This window comes from Loxodonta africana, chromosome 14, assembly GCF_030014295.1.
Source record: "Loxodonta africana isolate mLoxAfr1 chromosome 14, mLoxAfr1.hap2, whole genome shotgun sequence".
Taxonomy (NCBI): Eukaryota; Metazoa; Chordata; class Mammalia; order Proboscidea; family Elephantidae; genus Loxodonta; species Loxodonta africana.
Window position 1 is genome coordinate 23,735,756 of NC_087355.1, and position 26,786 is coordinate 23,762,541.

General features: G+C 41.7%; 1 protein-coding gene across 1 annotated transcript in view; it reads right to left on the reverse strand.

Annotated features, from left to right (window-relative positions):
* SBSPON (somatomedin B and thrombospondin type 1 domain containing) overlaps window positions 1-22,848 on the reverse strand; it is a 39,867-nt gene extending 17,019 nt beyond the window's left edge. Inside the window, exon 1 of the mRNA XM_010588347.3 lies at window positions 22,525-22,848. Coding sequence (XP_010586649.1) covers window positions 22,525-22,738 — 214 coding nt within the window. The 5' untranslated portion in view covers window positions 22,739-22,848. The remainder of the gene's footprint in view (window positions 1-22,524) is intronic.
* Between the last annotated feature and the right edge of the window lie 3,938 nt (window positions 22,849-26,786).

Consider the following 26,786-nt stretch of genomic DNA (forward strand, 5'->3'; position numbering starts at 1 on the left):
GCATCATCTGAGGTCCAGCCAGAAGCTGTTCCCCTCTTTGGCTGTGAAGTTCGCATACCAAATCTGAAGATGGAACTAAAAACTCAATATCCTGGGCACGACTGTAAAATCAATGTGGGTTTGCATTTAACTTTCCAGCTTAAAATCCTAATGAGTCTTTTCAAAGGACTGTAATGCATTTTTAAATTGAATTATTTCATGACTTGAAAATGGAAGTAAAAAAAGAGGAAGGGAAGAACAAGAAGGCAGAAGACATGCCTCTCATCTGGGTGCCAAAAGTCTTTTTTTCTACAAAGTGTGACCCACTTTCCCTATCACCCTCATGCTTTCAAGTTTATAGGGTTTCAACAACAAAGCACCCTGACTTCTCTGAAACCTTGATTTGAACTTTTGACAGCTTGTACTTGAAAACTTATTTTGCCTCTCAGCGCACTCTAGTTTAGGGTTCATGGCAATTGGAAGAAGCGGTATTTGGCAGCACATAACTACCCCTGATGTGAAAAGGGTCACAAACAATATAAACATCTGTCAGTAATTCAAAGATTTTAATACTGTTTTAAAGCATGCTTTCATTAATCATCTAAAAATCCCTAGGTATCACATGGCAATTACCTACGGAATTAAGAACAGGCCACGTCGGAGTTCATTCCCAATATCCGCCATGTACACAACCTTTGGAAAATCAGTAACAGATCACTTCCTGTTCTTGTCATCTCTTGTTGACCTCCCCACCACCCAGCCCCACCCTTTTATTTCAATGATCCCATGGTGTTACTGGTCTATAGAACTACAGGCATTTAAAAAAAGATCCCACTCTGACTGGGAGCTGGTTGAGAAGGTCTTCTGTCTTTATTTCTTTCAATGCCTCTCTTCCTCCCCCAACCCCTCTTCATCCCTGAGTCTAGCTAGTTCTGCCGTGATGTGTTACCAGTAACCAGTTGCCATCAAGGTGCTTCTGACTTACGGCTACCCTTTGTGTGTCGCAGTGGAGTTGTGTTCCATAGACCTTCAATGGCTCATTTTTCAGAACAGATTGCCTGGTCTTTCTTCCAGGGCACCTCTACCAAACCAAACCTGTTGCTGTTGAGTTGATTCTGACTTATAGTGACCCTATAGGACAGAGTAGAACTGCCTCATAGAGTTTCCAAGGAGCGCCTAGTGGATTCAAACTGCCAACCTTTGGGTAAGCAGCTGTAGCTCTTAACCACTACGCCACCAGGGTTTCTCTAAGTTTTTGTCTAGCAGCCAAGCATGTTAACCTTTTGTACCACCTGAGGACTGCTCCCTGGCAGATTAGACTTGAACACTGCTTAATAATACACTTAAAAAAAAAAAAACTTATTTTAGAGATCAGTATTTGGGCATTATAATAAATAAAATTTTGCCATGGCATTAATTCAAAATTGAGTGATGTGGCCTTTGGTTAGACTCTATCCATATGGTAAAAAATTACATTGGGGATAGTCTTCTAACTGAATTTAGTCTCTCAGTATTTCGTCAACACCCGTGTCTATGGATATTTATGTTGTATCCAACGTTTGTTATGGTATTTAGTTTGGTTCCACAGTTAAAGTCCTCAACTTACAGAGTCATGAATCAATTTTTCCTATTGGTTCAGGTCTGTCCTTGGAAAAATGGTATTTCCTATTTCTCCAATCCATGACTTTAAAATCCTCATAAAGGGCTTCAGAAAGTTCTAGGACCCTGAGCAACACATCTCGACAACTTAATTGCAAGGCAAAATGAAAAAAAGTTCACATAAAATGATATGAATAAAAAGGTGTTCTACAAAATATTTTGAATTGGAAGATTTATCAGAGATGTTTCTTCGTACTCTGCACCAAAGGTTCTACTCTTGACCCATTTGTGAACCTTTGATTATTTGGATTGCAATTCATCGTAGATGACAAGAGGCCTTTGGTCTCGAAGGTTAGGGGAAGTACAGGGAACTTCTGACTGATTTATTGCCTCAAGTCTTATAGCACAGCTGCATGACACAAATTTCCTTTTGAACTATTCCCTTAGAATTCTTGTCCCCTTTCCCATTAAAGCTCTTTCTGTTCAATCTAATTCAAATCTATATACAGCCTATCAGAATACCCTTTCTTACAATCCGACCTCCTCACTCTTCACTTTTTAGCTTCACTAGTTATTAATTGAGCCTGGCAGACTGTTACCTAGTGAGCAGCATAATCTCTTTTGACTCCAGTCTTGTCACAGCCTCCCAGTTTCTTCATAATCAGTCAGGACCTGAGGACATCACCCCACCCCTTTTAGGGGAATGAAGCCTAGAGTGAATGGCAGCCAGGAAGTTCAATAAGCTCTTTCTTCTTTTTGTTTAGACTCAAGCTAACATTCATCTTGTCTGGGTGGTGCAAATGGTTAAGTACTCAGTGACTAACCAAAAGGTGCATGGTTTGAATCCACCCAGAGGCACCTAAGAAGAAGGGCCTGGTGATCTGCTCCCAAAAGGTCACCACCTTTGAAGACCCTATGGAGCAGTTCTACTCTGCAACACATGGAGTCACCAAGAGTCAGAATCGACTCAATGGCAACTGATTTCTTTTTTAACATTTTATTGTGCTTTAGGTGAAAGTTTACACAGTAAATTAGTTTTCCAGTCAATAATTCATACACAAATTGTTCTGTGACATTGGTTGCAATCCCTTCAATGTGTCAGCACTCTCACTTACACCCTGGGTTCCCTGTTTCCAATTCATCCAGTTTCCCTGCCCCTCCCTGCCTTCTCGTTTTTGCTTTTGGGCAAATGTTGCCCTTTTGATTTCCTATAGTTGATTGTTCTAAGGAGCACAGTCCTTACGGGTACTATTGTTTATTTTATAGGAAAGTCTATTATTTGGCTGAAAGGTGGCCTCCAGGTGTGGCTTCATTCCCAAGTTAGAAGGTTATCTTAGGAAATAGTTTCAAGAGTTCTACCAGTCTCTATCAGACCAGTAAGTCTGATCTTTTTTATGAATTTGAATTTTGGTCTACATTTTTCACCCATTCTAACTGGGACCTTCTGTTCTGTTTCTGGTGAGAAAGGTCAGTAGTAGTAGCCAGGCACCATCTAGTTCTTCTGGCCTCAGACTAGAGGAGGCTGTGGTTCATGTCAGCCATTAGTCTTTTGGACTAATTGTTTTCTTGAGTCATTGGTTTTCTTCACTATCCTTTGCTCCAGACAGGAGGAGACCAATAGTTTTATTTTAGATGGCTGCTCGCAAGCTTTTAAGACCCCAGACACTACTCAGCAAACTAGGATGCAGAACATCATCTTTAGGAACTATGTTATGCCAACTGACCTAGATGTCCCCCAAGACAATTGTCCTTAACCTTCAAGCCTAGTAGTTCAGTTCCATGAGGTGTTTGGTTATATCTACAAAGTTTCCATACCTGTGCCCCTATGTGCTCTACTATATATATCAATATACATGCAGCACATACAATTATGTGTGTAGAACTATCCACAACCATATGTATAGATGCATGTGCGTGTACTCCCATATGGCCTCCACACCTATTTAGTGTACATACCTACCTATGTATCCCCTCACAAATTATTGTTTGTTATTACTGTTGTTGCAGGATTGTATATGTTATAGCATTTACCATACTTGCTTTTTATTCTTGTGTACCTCTCAGTGTCTTCCTTTGCCTTGGTCGTGTTATGCTGACTTCCCCCATGTTGCGTGTTGCCTTTCCCTTCACCAGAAATCACATTTATCTACAATCTATTTAGTGATTCTCCCTCCCTCACGCTCCTATCCCTGGTCATCAAAGAACTGTTTTTTTCTGTGTGTAAGCCTATTCTTGGACTTTTTATAATAGTGGTCTTATACAATATTTGTCCTTTTTGATGACTTATTTCACTCAGCATAATGTTCTCCAGAGTCATCTGTGTTGTGAGAGGTGATTTAGCGTAATATTCTTGTTGGATTTCCCCAAAGATGTGGATTTGAATGAAAGTAATTTATTTGGGAGGTGACTCCTGGCAGCACCAAAATGGAGTGGAAAACAGAGACAGAAAGAAGAGAAGGAAGCCGATAAGAGTGTGTTAGTGAACAGCTGACCATTGGGCCTCAATCCTACTGGGGACCTCTAGGAGACTCTGTAGAACCCATCTCAGAGTTGTCCCACCCTAAGACATGGAAACTAGGGTATTTTCCCACCATCTCCTTCCTGTCAGTGGTAGAGGGCTGCTCCTTTGGCAATTAACCCTGGCATTCCAGTCTGCCCTGTTAGGGCAGAAAAAAGCCTCAGGTGGAGTCACGGTACTTGTAGCAGAAAAACCCCTGGCCTGTAGGAAGCAGTGGGAGCAGGGGATGTGAGTGGGCTCAGTGCTCGAGGAATGGTAACCAACCCTGAATGGTAGCCATGGTTATAGTGAAGGCCAGCTCCGCCTTTGGTGGAGCTCAGCTTCTTCTTCTGGCAATGGGTCACCGTTTGAATATTAATGGTGGGAAAACTACCCCAAGTGCTTTTCACAGACAACAGAAGTTTTTGTCTCTTCCTTTCAGAATCCCTTCCCATAAGTCAACATCTAAGTTCCTATTTCAGGCCCAGTGGGCACTTCTGGCCCTCCTCACTGTGGTGTGAGATAATGGATAAACCCAGAGTTCAAGGAATAACCAAGTGCTTTCTGATTTACCAGCTAGCCCCCCTTCCTCAAGAGCTTTGTGATTATCAGATATCCCTACCACAGCCACCAGGAAAAAGGCATAAAAACAAAGAGTAACATAAACTTCATGACCAAATCTGCACACAAGAGAAGGGTATATTTTCATATGTTCTAACAGGGATATACAGTCACAGCCACATACGATAACCTTAAAAGAGGTACCACAGATCTTCCTCAGTGGCTTCCCATTGAGTTTGGAATAAAACCCAAACTCTCTGCTGAGGCCTACAAGGTCCTTTGTGACCTGCCTCCGCTGTCCCTTCACTCCCTCCAGAGTTGCCTACCCTACTTCCGCCCTAAGCTCCAACCATGTTGTCTTCTTTATTCCTCGAACGCACCAAGCTCTCACCACCAAAAAGTACAAACTTTGTACATGTATTCTCTCTGCTGGGGATGTTCTTCCCACCTGAACTGTTTCTTTTTCAGGGAGTCCTTCTCTGGCCAGCTTATCTATGTAGTCTAACAGCCCCCTTGCCCCTTACTACTTGCTTCCCACACAATTACTTCCTCTTGGAGCTCAGGGTTTCTTGCCTTCTATCGATGTTGTTGTTAGCCACTGTAGGACCTTCTAGCACCTCCATAATTTGTAATTACATATTTATTGTTCTGTTTATTGTTGTCACCCATAGGGACCATGATAGTTTGTCATTATTTTATCCCTAGCTCTTGACACATGGTTGGTGCTCAATAAATATTGAACGAATGAATGAATGAAATGGCATTAGGCAAGTTCCTCCTCCTTTTCCTCCCTAGTAATGTTCTATACTGAAACAGATTCTGGTCTGTCCACATCATTAGTTAGAGGCCAAAGCACTGGAGGAGGCCCCAGAGAGGAAAAGACAGGAACAAAATCAAAAACACAGAAATTCCTAACCTGGGTCAGAGTTGTCCCTGTTCTCCTGGCAACAGTGGCCCCATGGGGTGTGCTATTGGTAGGAACATTGCTTTCTCTGCCTTACAATTAGGAGTCCCCAGTTCTCCTGGCAGCCACCGGTCCTTCAAATCCTTTTTAATCCATTTATATTTCCTGCCAGTACTATGTTTTGAAAGTAACACACTTCCTTAATTTTACTATCTGAGGTGTGAAGTGGTATTTCCTTTCATTTTACCCAAATTTCTCTCATTCAACTGTTCGTCATCCAAGAATTTAAGAACATGATTTAAAAAAAAAAAAAATCTGTTTACCTTATCAGTACCACTTATAGTCTTACTGTTTCAGCAGGTCTCTCTCCCCCTAACCACAGACCTTTTCAGGTTAAGACTCCAGCCATTTGGCCTATCTTTCTGTAGATATTTCCAATCTTGCCATGCACCCATGGTCTGAGTTACCATTAGACTTTCCACGCATACCGTTGGTGAGTTGTGGCAACCAGAACTAGACACGTTATTCTCAGTTTTTAGGTATAAAGCTGTAATTTAAGAAAAAAAATTTTTTTCTAATGCTTTTCTTGATGCCAAATATGCACGTACACAGAGCAACAAATTGACCTGATAACAAGAGTCCCTTCTTTTTTTTTTTTTTTTTGGCTTTTTATTAACCAAATTTTATAATGGCAAATAATATTAACCTTATAATCAGAGGATACTGACCCCTTGTTACATAGATACAAACCTTGAGTTTCAAATGTTTCTACTTGTGAAACTTCTCATGTAAAACTCTTACCACAGTTGCTATTATGAAAGATACGTTAAACAGCAAGAACCAATATGCTATGTGTCTGGATTATTTTAGTTAATGAAAATAAAAATACTCTAACTGCATTTGTTGTTGTCGTTGTATGCCACCAAGCTGATTTAGACTCATAGCAACCCTATAGCACAAAGCAGAACTGCTCCGTAGGGTTTCCTAGGCTGTTTTATGGGAGCAAATAACCAAGTATTTTCTCCCATGGAGCAGGTGGTAGGTTCAAACGGTCAACCCTCTAGTTAGCAGCTTAGCGCTTAACCATTGCACCACCATGGCTCCTAAAATATAATTGAATCTGTGATCTTTTGAGTCACTCTCATTTTTCTCTTCTGACTGCTCACACAGAGACTGCCTACATTGACCAGAGGAACCGGTAGGTGACATTTAACTCTTTGGCAACTGTCTTCTTTTTTTTTTAATAGTAAAATATACATAACACAAAACTTTCCATTTTAGCCATTTTTAAGCATACAGTTCAGTGGCATTATGTACATCACAATATGTACACACACACAAATGGTAACCAGAACCATTATCTATTTCCAGAACTTTTTTATCATCCCAAACAAAAGCTCAGTATCCTTTAACGAAAGCTCCCTATTCCCTCCTCCCCCCAACTCCTGGCAATCTCTAATCTTCTTTCTGTCTCTATGAATTGCCTATTTTAAATACGTCATATCAGTGGAATCATACAATATTTGTCCTTTTGCGTCTGATTTATTTCACTTAGCATAATGTTTTCAAGGTTCATTAATATCGTAGCGTGTATCAGAACTTCATTTCTCTTTATAGCAGAATAATATTCCATTATATGGGTTAAGACTGTATTGTTTAATGTGCACTTTATTTGTGAATTTTCCAGTTTTTTTTTTGTTATTGATTTCTAGTTTCATTCCATTGTGATCAAAAAAGATACTTTGTATGACTTCAACCTTTTTAAGTTTATTAAGGTTTGTTTTGTGGCCTAAGATATGGTCTATTCTGGAGAACGTTCCATGTGCACTTGAAAAGATTGTGTATTCTAATACCATTGGGAGCAGTGTTCTGTAAATGTCTGTTAGGCCTATTGGTTTATAGTGTTGTTTAAGTTCTCTATTTGCTTATTGACCTTCTGTCTGGTTGTTCTGTCCATTATTCAAAGTGGAGTGTTCAAGTCTCCAACTATTATATATGTAGAACTATTCTTCCCTTCAGTTCTGTGAATTTTTGCTTCATTGCTTTGAGGCGCTATTGTTATGTGCATATATGTTTATAATTTTTATATCTTCTTGCTGGTTTGATTTTTTTATCCATATATAAATATCCAATTTTTGACTTAAAGTCTATTTTGTCTGACAGTAATAGAGCCACCCCGGGTGTCTTTTGGTTATTATTTTTGCATGGAGTATCTTTTTCCATCCTTTTACTTTCAACCTCTTTATGTCTTTGTATACAAAGTAAGTCACTTGCAGACAATATACCAGTGGATCTTTTTTTTTTTTAATCCAATCTGCCAATCTCTGCCATTTAGTAAGAGAGTTTAATCCATTTACATTTAAAGTAATTACTGATAAGCAAGGATTTACTTTTCTCATTTAGCTATTTTTTTCTGTATGTCATATATATTTTTTGTTCCTCGATTCCTCCATTACTGCCTTTTTGTTGTTTTTAGCTGAATTTTGGAGGAAGACTTAAAAACAACCTGTGATATGGAGATAACACAACCTTCCTTGTTAAAAGTGAAGAGGAGTTGAAGCACTTACTGATGAGGATCAGAATACAGCCTTCAGTATGGATTACACCTCAACATAAAGAAAAAAAATCCTCACAACTACACCAATAAGCAATATCATGATAAACAGAGAAAATATTGAATTGTCGAGGATTTCATTTTACTTGGATCCACAATCAATCCCCATGGGAGCAGCAGTCAAGAAACCAAATGACATATTGCATTGCACAAATCTGCTGCAAAAGACTTCTTTCAAGTGTTAAAAAGCAAAGATATCACTTTAAGGAGTAAGGTGTGCCTGATCCAAGCCATGGTATTTTCACCGGTCTCCTATGCATGAGAAAACTGAAAATGAATAAGGAAGATCAAAGAAGAATTGATGCCTTTCAATTATGGTATTGGTGAAGAATATTGAATATACCATGGACAGTCAGAAGAACAAACAAGACTGTCTTGGAAGAAGTACAGCCAGAATGCTCCTTAGAAGCAAGGATGGCAAGACTTCATCTCACATACTTAGGACATGTTGTCAGGAGGGACCATTCCTGAAGAAAGAGATCATGCTTGGTAAAGCAGAGGGTCAGCAAAAAAGAAGAAGACCCTTGACGAGATGGGTTGAAGCACTGGCTGCAATGATGGGCTCAAACATAGCAACAATTGTGAGTATTATGGCACAGAACCAGGGACTGTTTCATTCTGTTGTACACAGAGTTGCTATGAGTTGGAACCGACTCGACAGCATCTAACAACAAAGGCTTTGATTCCTTTCTTTTCTTTTTTGTAGGATTTTTAGATATTTTCTTAATGGTTACCTTGGGGGTTATAATCAGCATCTTAACTTTATAACAGCCTAGTCTGAACTGGACATTCTGAGTATTATAATGTGGTAGCTCTGGAAGTCTGATTATTCCAGTCCTCAAGGGTTGCTGTTGTTTTTTGATGAAAACTGCAGTTATCCGTTTATTTAGTGACTTTTCCAGGCTGTTTTTGCAAAGAATGTATTCCCAGTTGTATATGGTTACTGAAATTTCTGTTCCATTACCTCTGTGATAAGCCAGGGACCTGACATAGATTTCACCATTTAAAAGGAGCAGAGGGTAACTGGCCTTTTAAACGAGCCCTCGTGGTAAAAATGGTTAAGCGCTCTGTTATTAACTGAAAGGTTGGAGGTTTGAACTCTCTTAGCTGTTCCTCGGGAGAAAGATCTGGAAATCTGCTTCCATAAATATTACAGCCATGAAAACCCTATGTGGTAGTTCTGCTCTGTCGCGTGGGCTTGCTAAGTGTCAAAAATGACACACAACAATAACAACAACACTGTCCCTTTAAATCTTCCAATAGATGCTGCTGGGAGAAGACCCTGCTGCTGAGAGGGGCAAAACCAAAGCAGGCATCTACATGGGTCCTTCAGGGTACTGCCAGAACAACCAAGTGCACAACCCCAAGTTCTTGGAGGACAAGATCCCCACTGCTCACCTGGGTACCGGCCAGCCACTCCAGGAACACTGGCTTCTATCTTTCCCACCAAGGTGGAAGAAGGGATAGTGACTGGTTTGCACCTGTTCCTCACTTAGGAAAGATCGGCAGCCTCTATATTCATAAGACACTCCCCTAGTTTTTATAGATGCCTGGTCAGGTTCCAGAGTTCCAAAATAGTTGATTCCCGTTGCTTTCTCCAGTTTTGCTTTGGCGGAGCGACTGACCCTTAGAACTTGCTACTCCACCATTTTGCATTCAGAGTCACTTCATTTTTTCCAGATAGTTTTGATTATTTCTTCTGTAATATATTGCCTCGTTCTTATTAACATGTAGCACTGTCTCTTTGGTTAATCACAGAGACTCAAGCATTCTCCTTTGTGATCTAGCCCTGCCCGCTTGGCTCTTTGCCGCCTAAGAGTTTAAGGTCACCCACAATCAAGCATTTTCTCCCACGAGTTGTTCAGTCCAAATAGCCCTAATCATTCCTGAGGAAATAATTCTTTTTACACTTTACTCACAGGGATATCCATTTATATATAACTTCTGTTCCTTGACATTCTATGGAAGAAAAATAAAATAGTCACTTTATTCCCTAATACACACATATATATACATCTTACAGTGACACATGTTTAAATGTATAGCATCTGCTCTTTTCTCTTTTCACATGTTATCCTTTTCTGTGGAACCTTGTCAAAACTTCTGTGAAAGTCACATAAGAGTACATTGCCCAAGTTCCTATAAAAAACACCAATAAAATGATCAAAGGTTTTTTTTTTTTTTTTCCTCTTGCAGAAATCATGTCATCTGGCCCCCAACTGATTGGTTGATTGCTTGTTTGTTTTTGAGGTATTAACTGGACAAGTTCATGAAATGACAGCAAGATGATGACATGGGCTCCCTTGTTAGAAAAATAAAATTTTACCCACCATCTAAGCCCAGAAAAAAAGAGGATACACATAAAAAAGTTTAGTGATGCTTACTTCTGGGTAGGAGGTTTCTGGGTGATTTGTTTTCTTCTCTTGTGTATTTCTACATTTTCCAAAGTTTTTGCATCAATATATTTTGTAGTCAAGGAAGGAAAATGTTGTTTTAAATAGGAAATGTAGATATACCCCAAATGGCAGTGTCCTTGGAAGTCACAGGTAATATCTGCTGGGATGAAAGGCTCATTATCTTTTTTTCCCCCAAAGGAAAAATTTTATTTTGTTGTGAAAATATACACAACAAAAGGCATACCATTTCAACAAGTTCCATTTTAACAAACATTATTAAGTGGCATGTGATAGCCACTGTTGTTGTTAATTGCCTTCTAGTTGACTGCTACTCATGGCGACCCCACGTGGGCAGAGTAGAACTGCCCCTCAGGGTTTTCAAGGTTGTGACCTTTCAGAATCAGATCTCCAGACCTGTCTTCCAAGGCCCCTCTGGGTGGTTAGGACCACTAACCTTTCAGCACCTAACCATTCGTGCCACCCAGGGAAGCTAAGATAGCTACTGGAGGGTTACAAAGAGGAGCAAGACACGCTCTTTGCCCTCAAGGAACACACAATTGATGGAGAGAGATGACGCTGCCAGTATTTATTTGGGGCTGGCCCTGCAAAGTACAAAGCTTCTCATATAACCTCATTTCTCTGGGACAGCAAAACACAGTATTTTAAAATGTGGGCTCTGGATCCAGATGTCCTGAGTTCAAATCTAGCTCTATCACTTTGGACAAGTTACTTAACCTCTGTGCCTCAGTTACCTTGTGTGTAAAATGAGACTAAAATGAGGCATAACCTCAGCAGGTGGTGAGACCAAAGTAAGTTAAGAGCCATAAAGCGCTTAGAAGAGTGTCTGGCACAGAGCAAATTCTTTGCTGTTGTTGTTAGCTGCTGTCAAGTAGATTCCAACTCATGGCAATTCCATGTGTGTAGAGTAGAACAGTTCCAAATGGTTTTCAAGGTCGTGACCTTTCTGAAGCAGATCACCAGGCCTGTCTTCCAAAGCACCTCTGAGTAGGTTCAAATAGCTAGCCTTTTGGCTAGTAATTGGGTACTTAACCGTTTGCATCAACCTGGAACTCCATGAGCAAATGCTAGGCTAGTGTTACTGACTGCCCTCTGTTATGGATTGAATTGTATCCCCCCAAAACATGTGTTGGAATCATAACTCCTATACTTGTGGAGGAAATCCTATTTGGAAATATGGCATTCTTTGTTATGTCAATGAGGCCTTATCAGTATAGGGTGTGTCCTAAACCTAATCACTTCTGAGTCTTAAAAAGAGCAGATTAGACAAGATTCCAGCACAAAACAGGGAAGACAGATGCCATGCAAGGACTGTCTACCAGCCAAGGAACCAAGGAACACCCAGGGCTACTGACATGGAAGGAATCGACACAGTGGACACCCTGATTTAGACTTTCAGTCTCCTGTAATGTCAGAAAATAAATTTCTGTTCTTTTGTTGCTGTTGTTGTTAGGTACCGTTGAGTCAGTTCCGACTCATAGCGATCATATGTACCACAGAACAAAGCAGTGCCCAGTCCTGCACCATGCTCACATCGCTGCTATGCTTGAGCCCATTGTTGCAGCCACTGTGTCAATCCATCTCCTTAAGCGTTTTCCTCTTTTCTGCTGACCTTGTACTTTACCAAGCATGATGTCCTTCTCCAGGGAATGATCTCTCCTGACAACATGTCTAAAGTATGTAAGATGCAGTCTTGCCATCCTTGCCTCTAACAAGCATTCTGGTTGTACTTCTTCCAAGACAGATTTGCTGGTTCTTTTGGCAGTCCATGGTACATTCGATATTCTTCACCAACACCACAATTCAAAGGTGTCAATTCTTCTTTGGTCTTCCTTATTTATTGCCCAGCTTTCACATGCATATGATGGCTTGGGTCAGGTGCACCTTAGTCTTCAAGGTGACATCTTTGCTTTTCAAAATTTTAAAGAGGTCCTTTGCAGCAGATTTACCCAATGCAATGCATCATTTGATTTCTTGACTGCTGCTTCCATGGCTGTTGATTGTGGATCCAAGTAAAATGAAATCCTTGACAACTTCAATCTTTTCACCGTTTTATCATAATGTTGCTCATTGGTCCAGTTGTGAGGATTTTTGTTTTCTTTATGTTGAAGTGCAATCCATACTGAAGGCTGTGGTCTTTGATCTTCATTAGTAAGTGCTTCAAGTTCTCTTCACTTTCAGCAAGCAAGGTTGTGCATTTGCATAATTCAGGCTGTTAGTGAGTCTTCCTCCAATCCTCATGCCCCGTTCTTCTTCATATAGTCCAGCTATATTTGCTCAGCATACAGATTGAATAGGTATGCTGAAAGGATACAACCCTAACATACACATTTCCCGACTTTAAACCACTCAGTATCCCCTTGTTCTGTCCGAACAACTGCCTCTTGATCTATGTATAGGTTTCTCACGAGCACAATTAAGTGTTCTGGAATTCCCATTCTTCACAATGTTATCCATAGTTTGTTATGATTCACACAGTTGAATACCTTAGCATAGTCAATAAAACATCCTTCTGGTTTCTCTGCTTTCAGCCAGGATGGATCTGACATCGGCAATGATATTCCTGGTTCCAGGTCCTCTTCTGAATCCAGCTTGAATTTCTGGCAGTTCCCTGTCGATATACTGCTGCAGCCGCTTTTGAATGATCTTCAGCAAAATTTTGTTTATGTATAATATTAATGATATTGTTTGATAATTTCCCCATTTCGTTGTATCACCTTTCTTGGGAATAGGCATAAATATGGGTCCTTTCCAGTCAGTTGGCCAAGAAGCTGTCTTCCAAGTTTCTTGGCATTGACGAGTGAGCACCTCCAGCACTGCATGTTTGTTGAAACATCTCAATTGATATTCCATCAATTCCTGGAGCCTTGTTTTTCGCCAATGCCTCCAGTGCAGTTTGGACTTCTTCCTTCAGTACCAGTGGTTCCTGATTATCTGCTATCTCTTGAAATGGTTGAACGTCAACTAATTCTTTTTCGTATAATGACTCTGTATTCCTTCCATCTTCTTTTGATGCCCCTGCGTCATTTAATATTTTCCCCATAGAACCCTTCACTATTGCAACTCAAGGCTTGAATTTTTTCTTCAGTTTTTTCAGCTTGAGAAATGCCATGTGTGTGTTCTTCCCTTTTGGTTTTCTATCTCCAGCTCTTTGCACACGTCATTATAATACTTTGTCTTCTTGAGGCACCCTTTGAAGTCTTCTGTTCAGGTATTTTACTTCTGTTCTTTAAGGCCACCCATTTGTGGTATTTCTGTTATACCAGCACTAAGAAACTAAGACATGCTCATTGACTGCACCTGAGGGCTACAGCCAAATCCTGCTAACTCAAGTCATTTTTAATAGTGACCCCATGGTCTGCTCATTTTTCTGCCAAGACAAAAGCAGGGGAAAACACATGCCATCTCTCGGACTGTTCCAGCTTTGTTAAAGTCTCAACTTCCAAATCATGCTAGACTGTGACATTGCTCCTCTGGCTGAGTTTCGGAGCCCCTGTTTTCAAGCATGTTGCCCTTCCTTCTTCAGGTGTGATGTCATCAGATCTTGGCCAGTTTGTTTCTAGTCTCTCCATAAATCTAGGAGAAGATACTGGCCATTCGATTTTTTTCATGCTTCACTTTGGTTAATTGTCACTCTTTCCTTAAGTTACTCATCAATGTTCTAATGCAATCTACTGTTTCTATGATCTCAGGATTCAAGGCTCAAGGAACCCAGCCAATTTATTAGAGACTGGGGTAGTGTAAGCCTGATAAGCAAGTCTCCTAAGAAGTTCTTCCAGGGCAGGGTAACTTGGGTCTGTTACCCCTCTTTACTTCTCCCCATCCCTGATCAGACACAGCCAATGGAGAATTTTCATACTTTATTTTGAGGGGGAGGTGTGAAGCTACATTATTAATGTTGAAATGGAATATTTCAAAACCCATGCCATCATCATTATGAGATTTTCTGAAAAGATTAATTTCTAAACAGATGTCCTTGGCAGTCTAATGGTTCCACAGATCGAATAACTCATTTTTATTTTTGCCTAAGTAAAAAGAAAAAAAATAACTTTCTATTTATAAAAAGAAATTCCAGTACTTCATTTCTTAGCCACACCAAAAAAAATGCCTGCATCAAGATGAAAACATCAGAAGGTATGCTTCTAAGATAAAGTGTGTTCAGTTTTTTTGACACCATTATATTTTCCACTAAAAATTAATGTAATTTGAGTCAAAGACTTTGGTCAGTATCATGGATAGAATTGTGTCCCCGTAAAAGTATGTGTCAACTTGGCCAGGCCATGATTTCCAGTATTGTGTGGTTTTCCTTCATTTTCTGATCTGATTATCCTCCATTTCATGATGTATTATAAATCCTAGCCTCTATGCCTGTGTTTATGGTCCCATTTGGGAGTGAGCTGTCCATTATGTTAACGAAGCAGGAATAGGTCATATTGATGAGGATTAGGGTAGGATGCAACATCCTTACTCCAATCACAGCCCTGATTCATGTAAGGGGAGTTTCCCTGGGATGTGGCCTGCACCCCCTTTTGTCTTAAAAGAGATAAAAGGAGAGAGAAGTGAGCAGAGAGGAACCTCATTACCACCAAGAAACAAGAGTTTGGAATGGAGTACATCCTTTGGGCCTGGGGTCCCTGTACTGAGAACCTCCTAGACTCAGGGGAAGACTGATGCCAAGACACATGCAGAACCCCAAGGAACACCAGGCCCACAGTTATTGAAAGGAGATGAGAACCTTCCCCCAGAGCTGACAGAAAAAGCCTTCCTCTAAAGCTGGTGCCCTAATTTCAAACTTCTAGCTCCTAAACTGTGACAGAATATATTTTTGTTTGCTAAAATCATCCACTTATGGTATTTCTGTTATAGCAGCATTAGATAACTAAGACAGACAACACCAATAGGTCATATAACATAATCGAAAATATAACATACACGAGAAGGGGAAAGATTCTAAGAGGCAGAATGGTTCTATTTGCAGGCATACCTCGGAGATACCGCGGGTTTGGTTCCAGACTACTGCAGTAAAGCCAATATCACAATAAAGAGAGTCACACAAATTTTTTGGTTTCCCAGTGCATATAAAAGTTACTTTTACACTATACTGTAATCTATTAAGTGTGCAATAGCATTATGTCTAAAAAAAAAAACAATTTACATACCTTAACTTAAAAAATACTTTATTGATAAAAAAAAAAAATGCTAACCATCATCTGAGCCTTTAGTGGGTCATAACCTTTTTGCCAGTGGAGGGTCTTTTCTCAATATAGATGGCTACTGAGTGACCAAGGTGGCGGTTGCTGAAGGTTGGGATGGTTGTGGCAATTTTTTAAAATGAGACAACAGTGAAGTTTGCCACATTGATTGACTCTTCCTTTCACAAAAGATTTCTCTGTAGCATACAACACTGTTTGATAGCATTTCACCCACAGTAGAACTTCTTCAAAATTGGAGTCAATCTTCTCAAACCATGCCACTGATTTATCAACTAAGTTTATATAATATTCTAAATCATTTGTTGTCATTTCAACAATGTTCACAGCATCTTTACTAGGAGTAGACTCCATCTCAAGAAACCACTTTCTTTGTCATCCATAAGAAGCAACTCCTCATCCATTAAAGTTTTATCATAAGATTGTAGCAATTCAGGCTCCACTTCTAATTCTAGCTCTCTTGCTATTTTCATCTCATCTGCATTGCTTCCTCCACTGAAGTCTTGAACGCTTCAAAGTCATCCATAAGGGCTGGAATCAACTTCTTTAAAACTCCTGTTAATCTTGATATTTTGACCTCCTCCCATAAATCATGAATGTTTTTAATGTCATCTAGAATGGTGAATCCTTTCCAGAAGGTTTTCAATTTACTTTGCCCAGATATATCAGAGGAATCACTATCTATGGAGCTATAGCTTTGAGAAATGTGTTTCTTTAATAAGACTTGAAAGTTGAAATTATTACTTGATCCATGGGCTGCAGCATGGATATTGTGTTAGCAGGCACGAAAACAACATTGATCTCCTTGTACATCTCAGTCAGAGCTCTCCAGTGACCACGCACATTGTCAATGAGCAGTAATATTTTGAAAGGAATCTTTTTTTCTGAGCAGTAGGTCTCAACAGTGGGCTTAAAATATTCAGTAAACCATGTTGTAAACAGATGTGCTGTCATCCAGGCTTTGTTGGGCCATTTATAGAGTACAGGCAGAGCAGATTTAGTATAATTCTTAAGGGCCCTAGGATTTTCAGAATGGTAAATGAGCACTGGCTTCAACTTAAAATCACCAGCTGCATTTGCCCCTCACAAGAGAGTCCGCCTGGCCTTTGAAGCTTTGAAGTCAGGCATCGACTTCTCTCTAGCTTGATGGCACCTTCTTCCAATATAAAGCTGTTTTGTCTACACTGAAAATCTGTTGTTTAGTGTGGCCCCCTTCATCAGTTATCTCAGCTAGATCTTTGGATAACTTGCTGCAGCTTTTACATCACCACTTGCTGCTCCACCTTGCGCTTTTATGTTGTGGAAATAACTTCTTTCCTTAAACCTCATGAACCAGCCTCTACTAGCTTCAAATTTTTCTTCTGCAGCTCCCTCACCTCTCTCAGCCTTCATAAAATTGAAGAAAGTTAGGGCCTTGCTCTGGATTAGGCTTTGGCTTAAGGGAATGTTGTGGCCAGTTTCATCTTCTATCCAGACCATTAAAACTTTCTCCATATCAGCAATAAAGCTGTTTTGCTTTCTTTTCATTTGTGTGTTCACTGGAGTAGCACTTTTAATTTCCTCCAAGAGCTTCTCCTTTGCATTCACAACTTGGCTAACTGTTCGGCACAAGAGGCCTAGCTTTTGGCCTATCTTGGCTTTTGACATGCCTTCCTCACTAAGCTTGATCATTTCTAGCTTTTAATTTAAAGTGAGAAAGTTACCTAGTGCTGCTATAACAGAAGTACCACAAGTGGAAGGTTTTAGCAAGCAAAAATATATTTTCTCACAGTTAAGGTGCTAGAAGTCCAAAATCAGGGTGCCAGCTCCAGAGGAAGGCTTTTTCTGTCAGCTCTGGGGGAAGGTCTTTATCTCCTTTCAGTAACTGTGGGCCTGGCATTCCTTGGAGATCTCCATGTGCTTGGCATCAGTCTTCCCCTGAGTCTAGGAGGTTCTCAGTGCAGTGACCCCAGATCCAATGGATGTGCTCCACTCCCGACTCTTGTTTCTTGGTGGTAGTGAGGTCCCTCCCTCTCTCTCTCCTTTTATCTCTTATAAGGTAAAAGGTGATGCAGGCCACAACCCAGGGAAAATCCTCTTACATGGATCAGGGCTATGATTGGAGTAAAGGTGTTGCATCCCACCCTAATTCTCATTAACATGACTTAATCCACCTGGCACACAGTAGCAGTTTTATAAAAGGTATCAATGATTTAATGTTAACTTGCACAAATTACTGCAATATGTTACTATAAAATTATCGTACAAATATTTAAGAAAAAAATATGAACTGTTCACCAGTGTCCACAGCGATAGAGCCGACTGACAGTACATTTGCTGCTAAGGGCCTCCTGCCACATTCCAGGTACTATGTGATGACCTTTCCAGGCATTATCTCAATCCACCCACTCAACAGTCCTGCATGGTGGCTTTGTCAACCCCCCTTTAAAAATGAGGCATCTTAGGCTCCAAGAGGTTAATATGAGTTTTCCTAAGTCACAAAACAGCGTCAAGATTGAACCCAGGATTCTCTGACTTTAGAGGCAAAATGGGTTATTTCTGGAAAAAAAAAAAAATGCAAATAGGTAAATAACTGGGAGGGGAGCAGACTTTGTGATAAGGGTAGGCTGTGTCCCAGGAGTTGCCCGTCAACCAGCTCCTAGATGCTGTCAGCTCTGGGCCAGAGAAAACAGACTCTAAGATGCAGTCTGTGGTGTCTCTACTGGGAGCCCAGAGTTGTGACGTGTGTCTAGGGCTGAGGAGACTGAGCATCTCAGCTAGACCGTGCCCTTCACTCTCACCCTCCGCTCTGACAGCAGTACAGGCTCAGGCTTGCCAAGTGGGCCAACTTCCAATTATCTTTATTTTCTTTCTCCCTTCACCAGAAACTCTGAAGTGCAGAGAATCTAGCAATGAGCAGCCTTCTCAGCCAGGTGCCTGATTTCCTCTAGGCCTGCAAGGTCCTCCATGGACTCCCTGGGAAAGGGCATTTAAGGCTCCTGAATATGCTCATTTTAATAATTCTGTCAGATACCATTTCCTTTTCTGGTTTTGGTTCCTTTGTCCACCACTCACAGTTCTTCTCCCAGGCACGTAGTTGCTATGATTCTTTCTGAGTTCTTCACAAGATGGTCAAGTCATCTGATCTTTTCTATGACTTATCTGATAAATCCCCTGCAAAATGGTAGGCTTTTTGTTTTAGTATTTCTATCTTCTAGACTTAAGCAAAGGATTTGTTTTTGACCAAATAAAGACTTGGAGAATTTTGCTAATGTTTGGCACTATTAGGCTTGGCCCTCACTGGAAAGCAAAATTCAAGTTTTTCTCACGACTTTCACTGGGTCTTTCCCCATCCCACTTGTGTGTCTTGAATTTCTCCACACCAAGCTGTGTTCACTGCCTGCCCTGGTCACCACTTAGCCTCAGGGCCCAGCACAGTGCCTGGTGCAGACAAGCTGACATTCACAGGAAGTGCTGAACCAGGGGTGATACACTTCCCATCTAGAATTCTCCTTTCTTTCCCCTTCTCCTGGAGACCTCTTTTCTTTTTTTTTTTTCAATTTTATTGTGGTAAACTATATATAAAATAAAATTTGCCATTTTTATCATTTTTAAATATACAGTTCAGTGACATTAATTTCATTCACAATGTTGTGCAACCATTACCACCATCTATTTCCAAAACTTTTCCATCACCCCAAACAAAAACTCCCATGAACTGTTGCCATTGAGTCAATTCCGACTCATAGCGATCCTACAGGACAGAGTAGAACGGCCCCTTAAGGTTTCCAAGGAACTGCTGGTGAATTTGAACTGCCAACCTTTTGGTTTGCAGCCAAGCTCTTAACTGCTTTGCCACCAGGACTCCAACAGAAATTCCGTACCCCTTAAACAATAACTCCCCATTCCTTCCTTCCCCTAGCCTGTGGTAACCTCTAACCTATTTTGGTCTCTATGCATTTGCCTATTCTAGATATTTCATATAAGTGGGATCATATGATATTCGTCCTTTTGTATCTGATTTATTTCATTTAGCATGTTTTCAAGGTTCATGCATGTTGTGGCATGTATCAGAGCTTCATTTCTCTTTAGTAACAGTACCAGTCAATTCCGACTCACGGCAACCCATGTGTGTCAAAGTAGAACTGTGCTCCATAGGATGTTCGATGGCTGATTTTTCAGAAGTAGATCACCAGGCCTTCCTTCCAAGGTACCTCTGGGTGAATTCGAACCCCCAACCTTTTGTTAATAGCCTCCTGCGTTAACTGTTTGCATGATCCGGTGACTGTTGATTTCTCATTAAGGTTGAATAATATTCCATTGTATGTAGATACTACATTTTGTTTCTCCATTCACCTGCTGATGGAGACTTGGGTTATTTCCACTATTTGGCTATTGTGAATAGTGCTACAATGAACACTGGTGTTCAAACATCTGTTTGAGTCCCAGCTTTCAAGTCTTTTGGGTATAAACCTTGGAGTAGAATTGCTGGGTCATATGATAATTTCATGTTTAACATTTTGAGGAAATGCCATCTGGAGACCTCTTGCTCACTCACCAGAACTATGGACTTGTCCATTACTTCCTGTGGGAAGTCTCCCTTTTTAGTTTTTCTTACCCTAACCTCCCACTAAGCATGTTGTGAGTGCTTTGCATGTGTGTTTGCCAGCTAGCTATGAACTCCTAGAGAGCAGAGATTGTGTCTTAATCATCTTTGCATCCCTGTGCTTACCACAGATCTGGGCATATTACCTAGGCTAAATGAATTCTGTGATTACCTTTAACGTGTAGGCAAACCCCTCAAGAGACAGTGATTCTGCCATAGTGAGACAGGCTTTGCTGGAGTTTCCAGGCAACTGAGGCAAATGAGTTTAGGAAGCTTCAAGGAGAGGCCTGAGGACCCCTGGCTCCTGGCTTGAGGGCACTGCATTTCCTAAATAACTAACTCTTCCTCCTGCCATTTAGTAGTATTATGGATTAGAGTGTGTCCTCTGAAAATTTTACATTGAAGTCCTATCCCCTCATGCCTGTGACCTTGCCCTTGTTCCGGGATAGGGATTTTGAAGATGTTATCAGTTAATATGAGGTCCTACCAGAATAGGATGGGTTGTAATCCAATCTGAGTGGTGTCCTTATAAGAAGAATAAACACAGAGAGACAGACGGAGGGAATATGGCCCTGCCAATACCCTGAATTCGGACTACAAGCTTGCAGAACTGAGACAATAAATTTCTGCTCTTATAAGCCATCCGATTTGTGGTATTTTGTTACAGCAGCCCGAGGAAGCTAATACAAGTAGTAAAATACCCTGATGCTGGAGAAGAAAAGGAAATAAGCTTATCAAAAACAGTATCAGTATTCATAGGTTAATCATTAGCTTATGACCATGGTCAAAAAATCTTAATATTTTTCAACTGTGTTCTTTCAGCATTAGGCCTGGGTGGCTGGCCTGCTCTCTGGCTCTTGCCCCACCCCAGCTTCTTCAAGCAGCCAAGAGGCAGAGGGGGCTGCTCTCTCGTGGGCATCAGGTTCTCCAGGTAAAGATACAGCCTATGGGGACCTTCCCAGGAATATGCTGAGACTCAGACAATGCTGGGATCCTTGAGATCAAACCCTAACACAGGTATGGCTTTGGGGATGATGCGATTAACAGAGCCAGGAAACTTTTATTTCCAGAGCTGGCTTCTCTCAGATGTAATGTCTTCTCCAGGACTATACTCAGTTTCTTCCTTTACCTTTTAAATCAGTTAAATGAACATTTCCTGAACCCTTATCAGGGGCAAGGAACCATGAGATTCTTGGGAGGTTTAAAGATAAAAAAAAAAAAAAAAAAAAGGCTGATTGGGTAGGGTCCTATGAGTCAGAATTGACTAAATGGAAATGGGTTTGGGTTTGGTCTAAAGAAAAACCAGCAGGATTAAAACATAGTAGGAAGCCTGAGATAAAAATCCTAACCATGCTGTAGAGATGAAATTGAATTCAATGCACATAGGGAACACTTACTATGAGGGGGCTTTGCTTTGTGCTGGGGTTCAGAGGGGAGGACATCTGCAGACCTCAAAGAACTTGCTCTCTAAATGAAAGGGCCCTCCCAGCGCAAGCCCTAGACACCAAGCAGGATAATCACATCTTCCTTCCCTCATCACCCCACACGCGGGGCCCTAGAGATCCACAAGGATTAACATAATGAAAGTGGCAGCGCCTGGCCCGGGGTTGTGTCCCTAGACCTGTCAGTGCCTCTCTCCAGGCAGGGGGTGGTCCTCCCAGCCAGAGTTCCTGAGTCACATCAGAGATTTCATCCGGCAGAGGGGCCCACACCCGTCCAGGAGAAGAGGCGTCTCCAGCGGCTCTGGCGGGAAGGTGTGCTTTGGAGCAGTAGCCTAGACGGAGAGGGCTGGGAGATCCCACATGGAGGAGGCTTGGGAATGTCTGGATGGAGAGTCTGGGTGTGCATGGATGGAAAGGGTTGTGGTGTATCTGGATGGAGAATATGGGGTGCCCCTGGGTGGAGAAGGCTGGGAAAGGGTGTTTAAAAGGGACTGGGGTGCGCTGGATAGAGCGGGCTGAGGAGGCCTGGATGGACGGGGCTGCAGTGCATCCAGATGGAGAGTCTGGGGTGCTTTTGGATGGAGAGGCCTGTGGCACTGCTGGATAGAAGGGGCTGGAATAACCTTGGATGGAGGCGGGTTGCGGCACTTGGCGCGGTGCCCTGTGCCCCTTGGCTGAGGGCGAACGGCCCACGCCCCACCCTCGGCCCGGCCACCCACCTGGGCACGCCCTGGAGTAGTCGAAACAGCAGTCCCCGGTGAGGATGCAGGCTTGGTCGCAGAAGCACGTCCCGTAGACCCTGTCCAGCCTCCAGCCATGGGTGAAGCAGGCGGGGTCTCTGCCTGGGCAGCAGCGCCCAGCCTCGGCGCAGCCAGCCAGGGCCCCGGGCCATAGCCGAGCCAGCGCGCACAGCGCCAGCCACAGGGTCCTCATGGCGAGCGCTCCCGGTGCACCTGCGACGCGACGGGCCCCGGCGGGGTAAGTGCTCCGCTCCTCGGAGGGCGGGCGGCCCGGGAGCTGCCCGAGAGGCCGGAGAGGCGCAGCCCGGCCCTGCCGCTCACCCAGGCCCACGCCCTCCCGGCCCGCCCCTCGCCAGCCAGCCCTGGCGGCGCGCCCGTCGGGGCGCCGGAAGGTTAGGTGCGGCTGCCCCCGTCGAGGTGGGGAGGGTGCCTCTCCCCGGAGGCCGCAGCCTTCGCAGGACGCGCCCTACACCCTTCAGCCCTGCAGGCACCAGTCCCTTCCCCGCTGCGAACTCTCCTGAACACCCCCACCCGGCAGGAACCGCCCCGAGAGCGGAAAAAACAGGTGCACCCGGATCCCAGCGGCAGAGCCCGGCCAGAGTGGCTACATTTCCTGTTTCCAATTCCTAACGTCTGGGGGCCAGTTAGTGAGAAGGTATTTTCACTATAAAACTATGAGACTAATAGCGTTTGATGTGTATGTAGCAAGACGGGTATCACCAGCATAACGCGTGCGGGTCACGCCGAATTCGCCCCGGAGACCCACACTGCATTTTTTCCGACACACCACATTTGCCACCCCTCAGAGTTCTCGTGGGCCAGTGAGGCTTCAGAGAGGGAAGGAGATAAGACCAAAGGGCCGTTCTTTTTATCTGTTGCATTTTATAATGGGATTTTCCTGCTCCGGGGAAATGCCACTTGGCTTCACTAAATAGGCAATTAATGAATGCATTAAAAAAAAAAAAAAGTCACTGTTGAGTGGATTCCACTCAGGGACTCTATAAGACGGGGTAGAACTGCCCCACAGGGCTTCCAAGGAGGGGCTGGTGAATTCTAACTGCTGACCTATTGATTAGCAGCAAAGTTCTTTACCGCTGCACCACCAGGACTCATAATGCTAATGAGGGGATCAATATAAACTAAACGGTGCTCTTTGCTTTCTCTTAAAGCCAATTTCCCCTAAGAAGCTCCGTTTAATGATATTTTAGAAGTAACATCTGCATTAATAAAGTGCGTGCCTAAGTTTTCTAAGTTTTTATATACATTTTCTTCTCCCTTTCTCTCCAAATTTATCTTCTGCATCTCACTCTTTTTGTTAATCAAAAATTATCATGGAGATGTCATTTTATGTTCTGAAATCATTTCAACTTTTGTGGGTTTTGGGAGAAACTAAGAGTAGAAAGTTTTCTGCATCTGTGAATCTGAGAAAATGAATTAATTTCGGAGACTAATTGTTTTGTTTCTCATAGAGGAATTTCCTTTATTCTTCAGACAGAAAAGCCACAAAGTTGTAAAGCGAACAAAAAAATCAAATATAAAAAATAAACTGTCAAAAAGATGTCAAATGAAAAATTCAATACATTATAAAATTGTATCTGATAAACTCTAATCAGAGATAAAGTTCAACTAGTGTAGAAGGTGATCTTATTTCATTGCACAAGGAAAATTGCTCAAAAATCAAACAGAATCCTTTCATTGTGAGTCAACACAAATAAATCCTCAGGGTTAAAAAATACTGTTTTCCTCTATTTTACTTTAAAAATTTTTTTCTTTTAGTTGTTGGTAGTTGAAAGTAAATAATTTTTGCCAGCAAATTACACCCTCTTCCTTTTACCCGTGTTACTGGCTTCATTCCTGACTTTGTACTAACCCGTCCATGTAATTTACCCTCCACACCTTCTCTAAGGTTGTCTGCTTTGTGAAATGCCTTTGGGTAGATACTGTTCTGTAACTCCATAAGAATCTGGAATCATTCCAGAAAGATGTAAAGGAAAATGATCTACTGACAAGTTTATTTTCAGGAATGAAACATGAAGGGATGCAGAAAAGTGAAAGAAGATGGGCTCCAAAATTAGGAGAATTAAAAATATAATGTATATTATTTTGCTCCAAATGCCTGCTCAAACATCATGCTTTTCACTCCCGTTTTCCTTATACTCTGACGAAACCAAAACCCAGAGTCAAAAACAAAAAGCCTGGGGTCTATGCTTGGCAGGCTTGGGCTTTAGAATTAGAACTTTGTTCCAGCTCTGCCTCTGCAATCCCTGTCCAATCACTTACTTTCTCAAATCAGGCCTCAGTATGCTCATCTGAAAACAGAGAGTACTAAACCTTTTAGGATTGCTGTAAGATCCCTGCAGAAATGCAGTGATCTGTATAGATTGAACACAAATGGAAACAAACCGAGCCCATTACTGTCGAGTAGATTCTGACTCTTAGCTACCCTGTAGGACAGAGTAGAACTGCCCCATATGGTTTCCAAGGAGCTGGTGGATTCAGACTGCCAACCTTATGGTTAGCAGCTGAGCTTTTAACCACTGTGCCACCAGAACTCCAAATTGAGCATGAAGTGGGTGCTAAATACATATTAGTGTCCTAATGCCCACCCCACTCACAGGCCATACTTTAAGCCTAAACTAAGTGAAAAGAAAAATGGACTGTTTTAAAGAGTATGAAGTCTCTGCTACTAACCAAAAGGTTTGGACCCACCCAGAGGCACCTTGGAAGAAAGGCCTGGCAACCTGCTTCCAAAAGCTCACACCCTTGAAAACCCTACGAAGTACAGTTTTACTCTGCAACACATGGGGTCATCATGAGTTGGAACTGACTTGAGGGCAACTTTTTTTTTTTTTTTTAATAGTGTGCCCAGAGTTTAAAAAACAAACCTACCAATAAATGATTACTACTTTAATGACAAACATAAAACAGAACTTGTCTCTGGTAAGTAGCCCTAAAAGAAACTCATAAACTCAAGTTAAAGCTTGTACTGTCTTGAAAACATCAAGATAAGCCTCCCCTAGCAGGCCCTAGCACAGGAGGCAGTTTCTGCAGGAACGGGCAAAATCAGGAGGACAACTGACAGTTAAGGCAATGGAGTTCATGTCCTTACTGAAAACTGGGCACAGCCAAATGTAACAATTAGTTGCTTTGTTTTCCATGCTTTGTAGATGTTGGGAGAATAGAAACCACCCCAGTGATCACGTGGGTGAGTATAGGAAGTAATCAAATGTGCCTTTAAAAGACATCCTTTCTTCTAAATCATTGTCTTTGGAAGCTGTCCAAGATTGATAAAATTACAGAGGGGCACGGAGGCCTACCTGTTTGCCAGATTCCAGAATGCAGTACTTTTTAAAGGACGTCCGCATATATGATCTTATTCAATTCAACCTTGCATAACTGTGAGCAAAATGTTAGCACTCCCATTTTACAGATGACAGATGATTAGGCATATAGCTAATTAGTGACAGAACAGACTAAGACTAAAATTATTCTTTCCAGAACACTCCAAATTCTTCCCATGACTTAAAGCTTGAGGGAGAGGGGTGGTAATGGAAAGTAGAGCTAAGGACAAGTAAGATTAAGAGCTGCAGCAAACATTGCAACTGGTACATGTGGAAATTAAAATACAAATAATTTCCAGAAAAGTTTAGGTACACTTAAAACGGAAGATGGATCCAAAAAACCTCAAACCGATGCTGTCGAATGGATTCCAACTCATGGCAACCCCACATGTTATGCTGTAAATCTGCTCCATAAGGTTTTCTTGGCCGTAACCTTTACAGAAGCAAATAGTTAGGCCTTTCTCCCTTGGCGCCACTGGATGTGTTCAAACCGCCAACCTTTAGATTAGTAGCTAAGTGCAAAGCTTTTGCAACACCCAGGTTCCTGGAAGATGGATAAAGAGTTATTAAAGGCACCCAGCAATGTAAAGGGAATTTTTGCAGATGGACAGACAGGCCAGTGGATCCTTATGCAGTTTTTTGTATGTTTGCAGAATTCTGTGTGGACATTGATCACATCATATTTTATTGAATATTAGACATTTTTGATTGTAAGATGCAGCATCTTTTTTTTTTTTTTTTTTGGTACTACTAAGAAAAAAAAACAACTACCTATTAAACTATGATGCATACTGTTGTGGATCGGATTATGTCTCCCAAAAAGAAATGTTGAAGCCCTAACTCCTGTACCTATGAATATGACCTTGTTTGGAAATTAGATTTTTCTTCTGTTATGTTGAT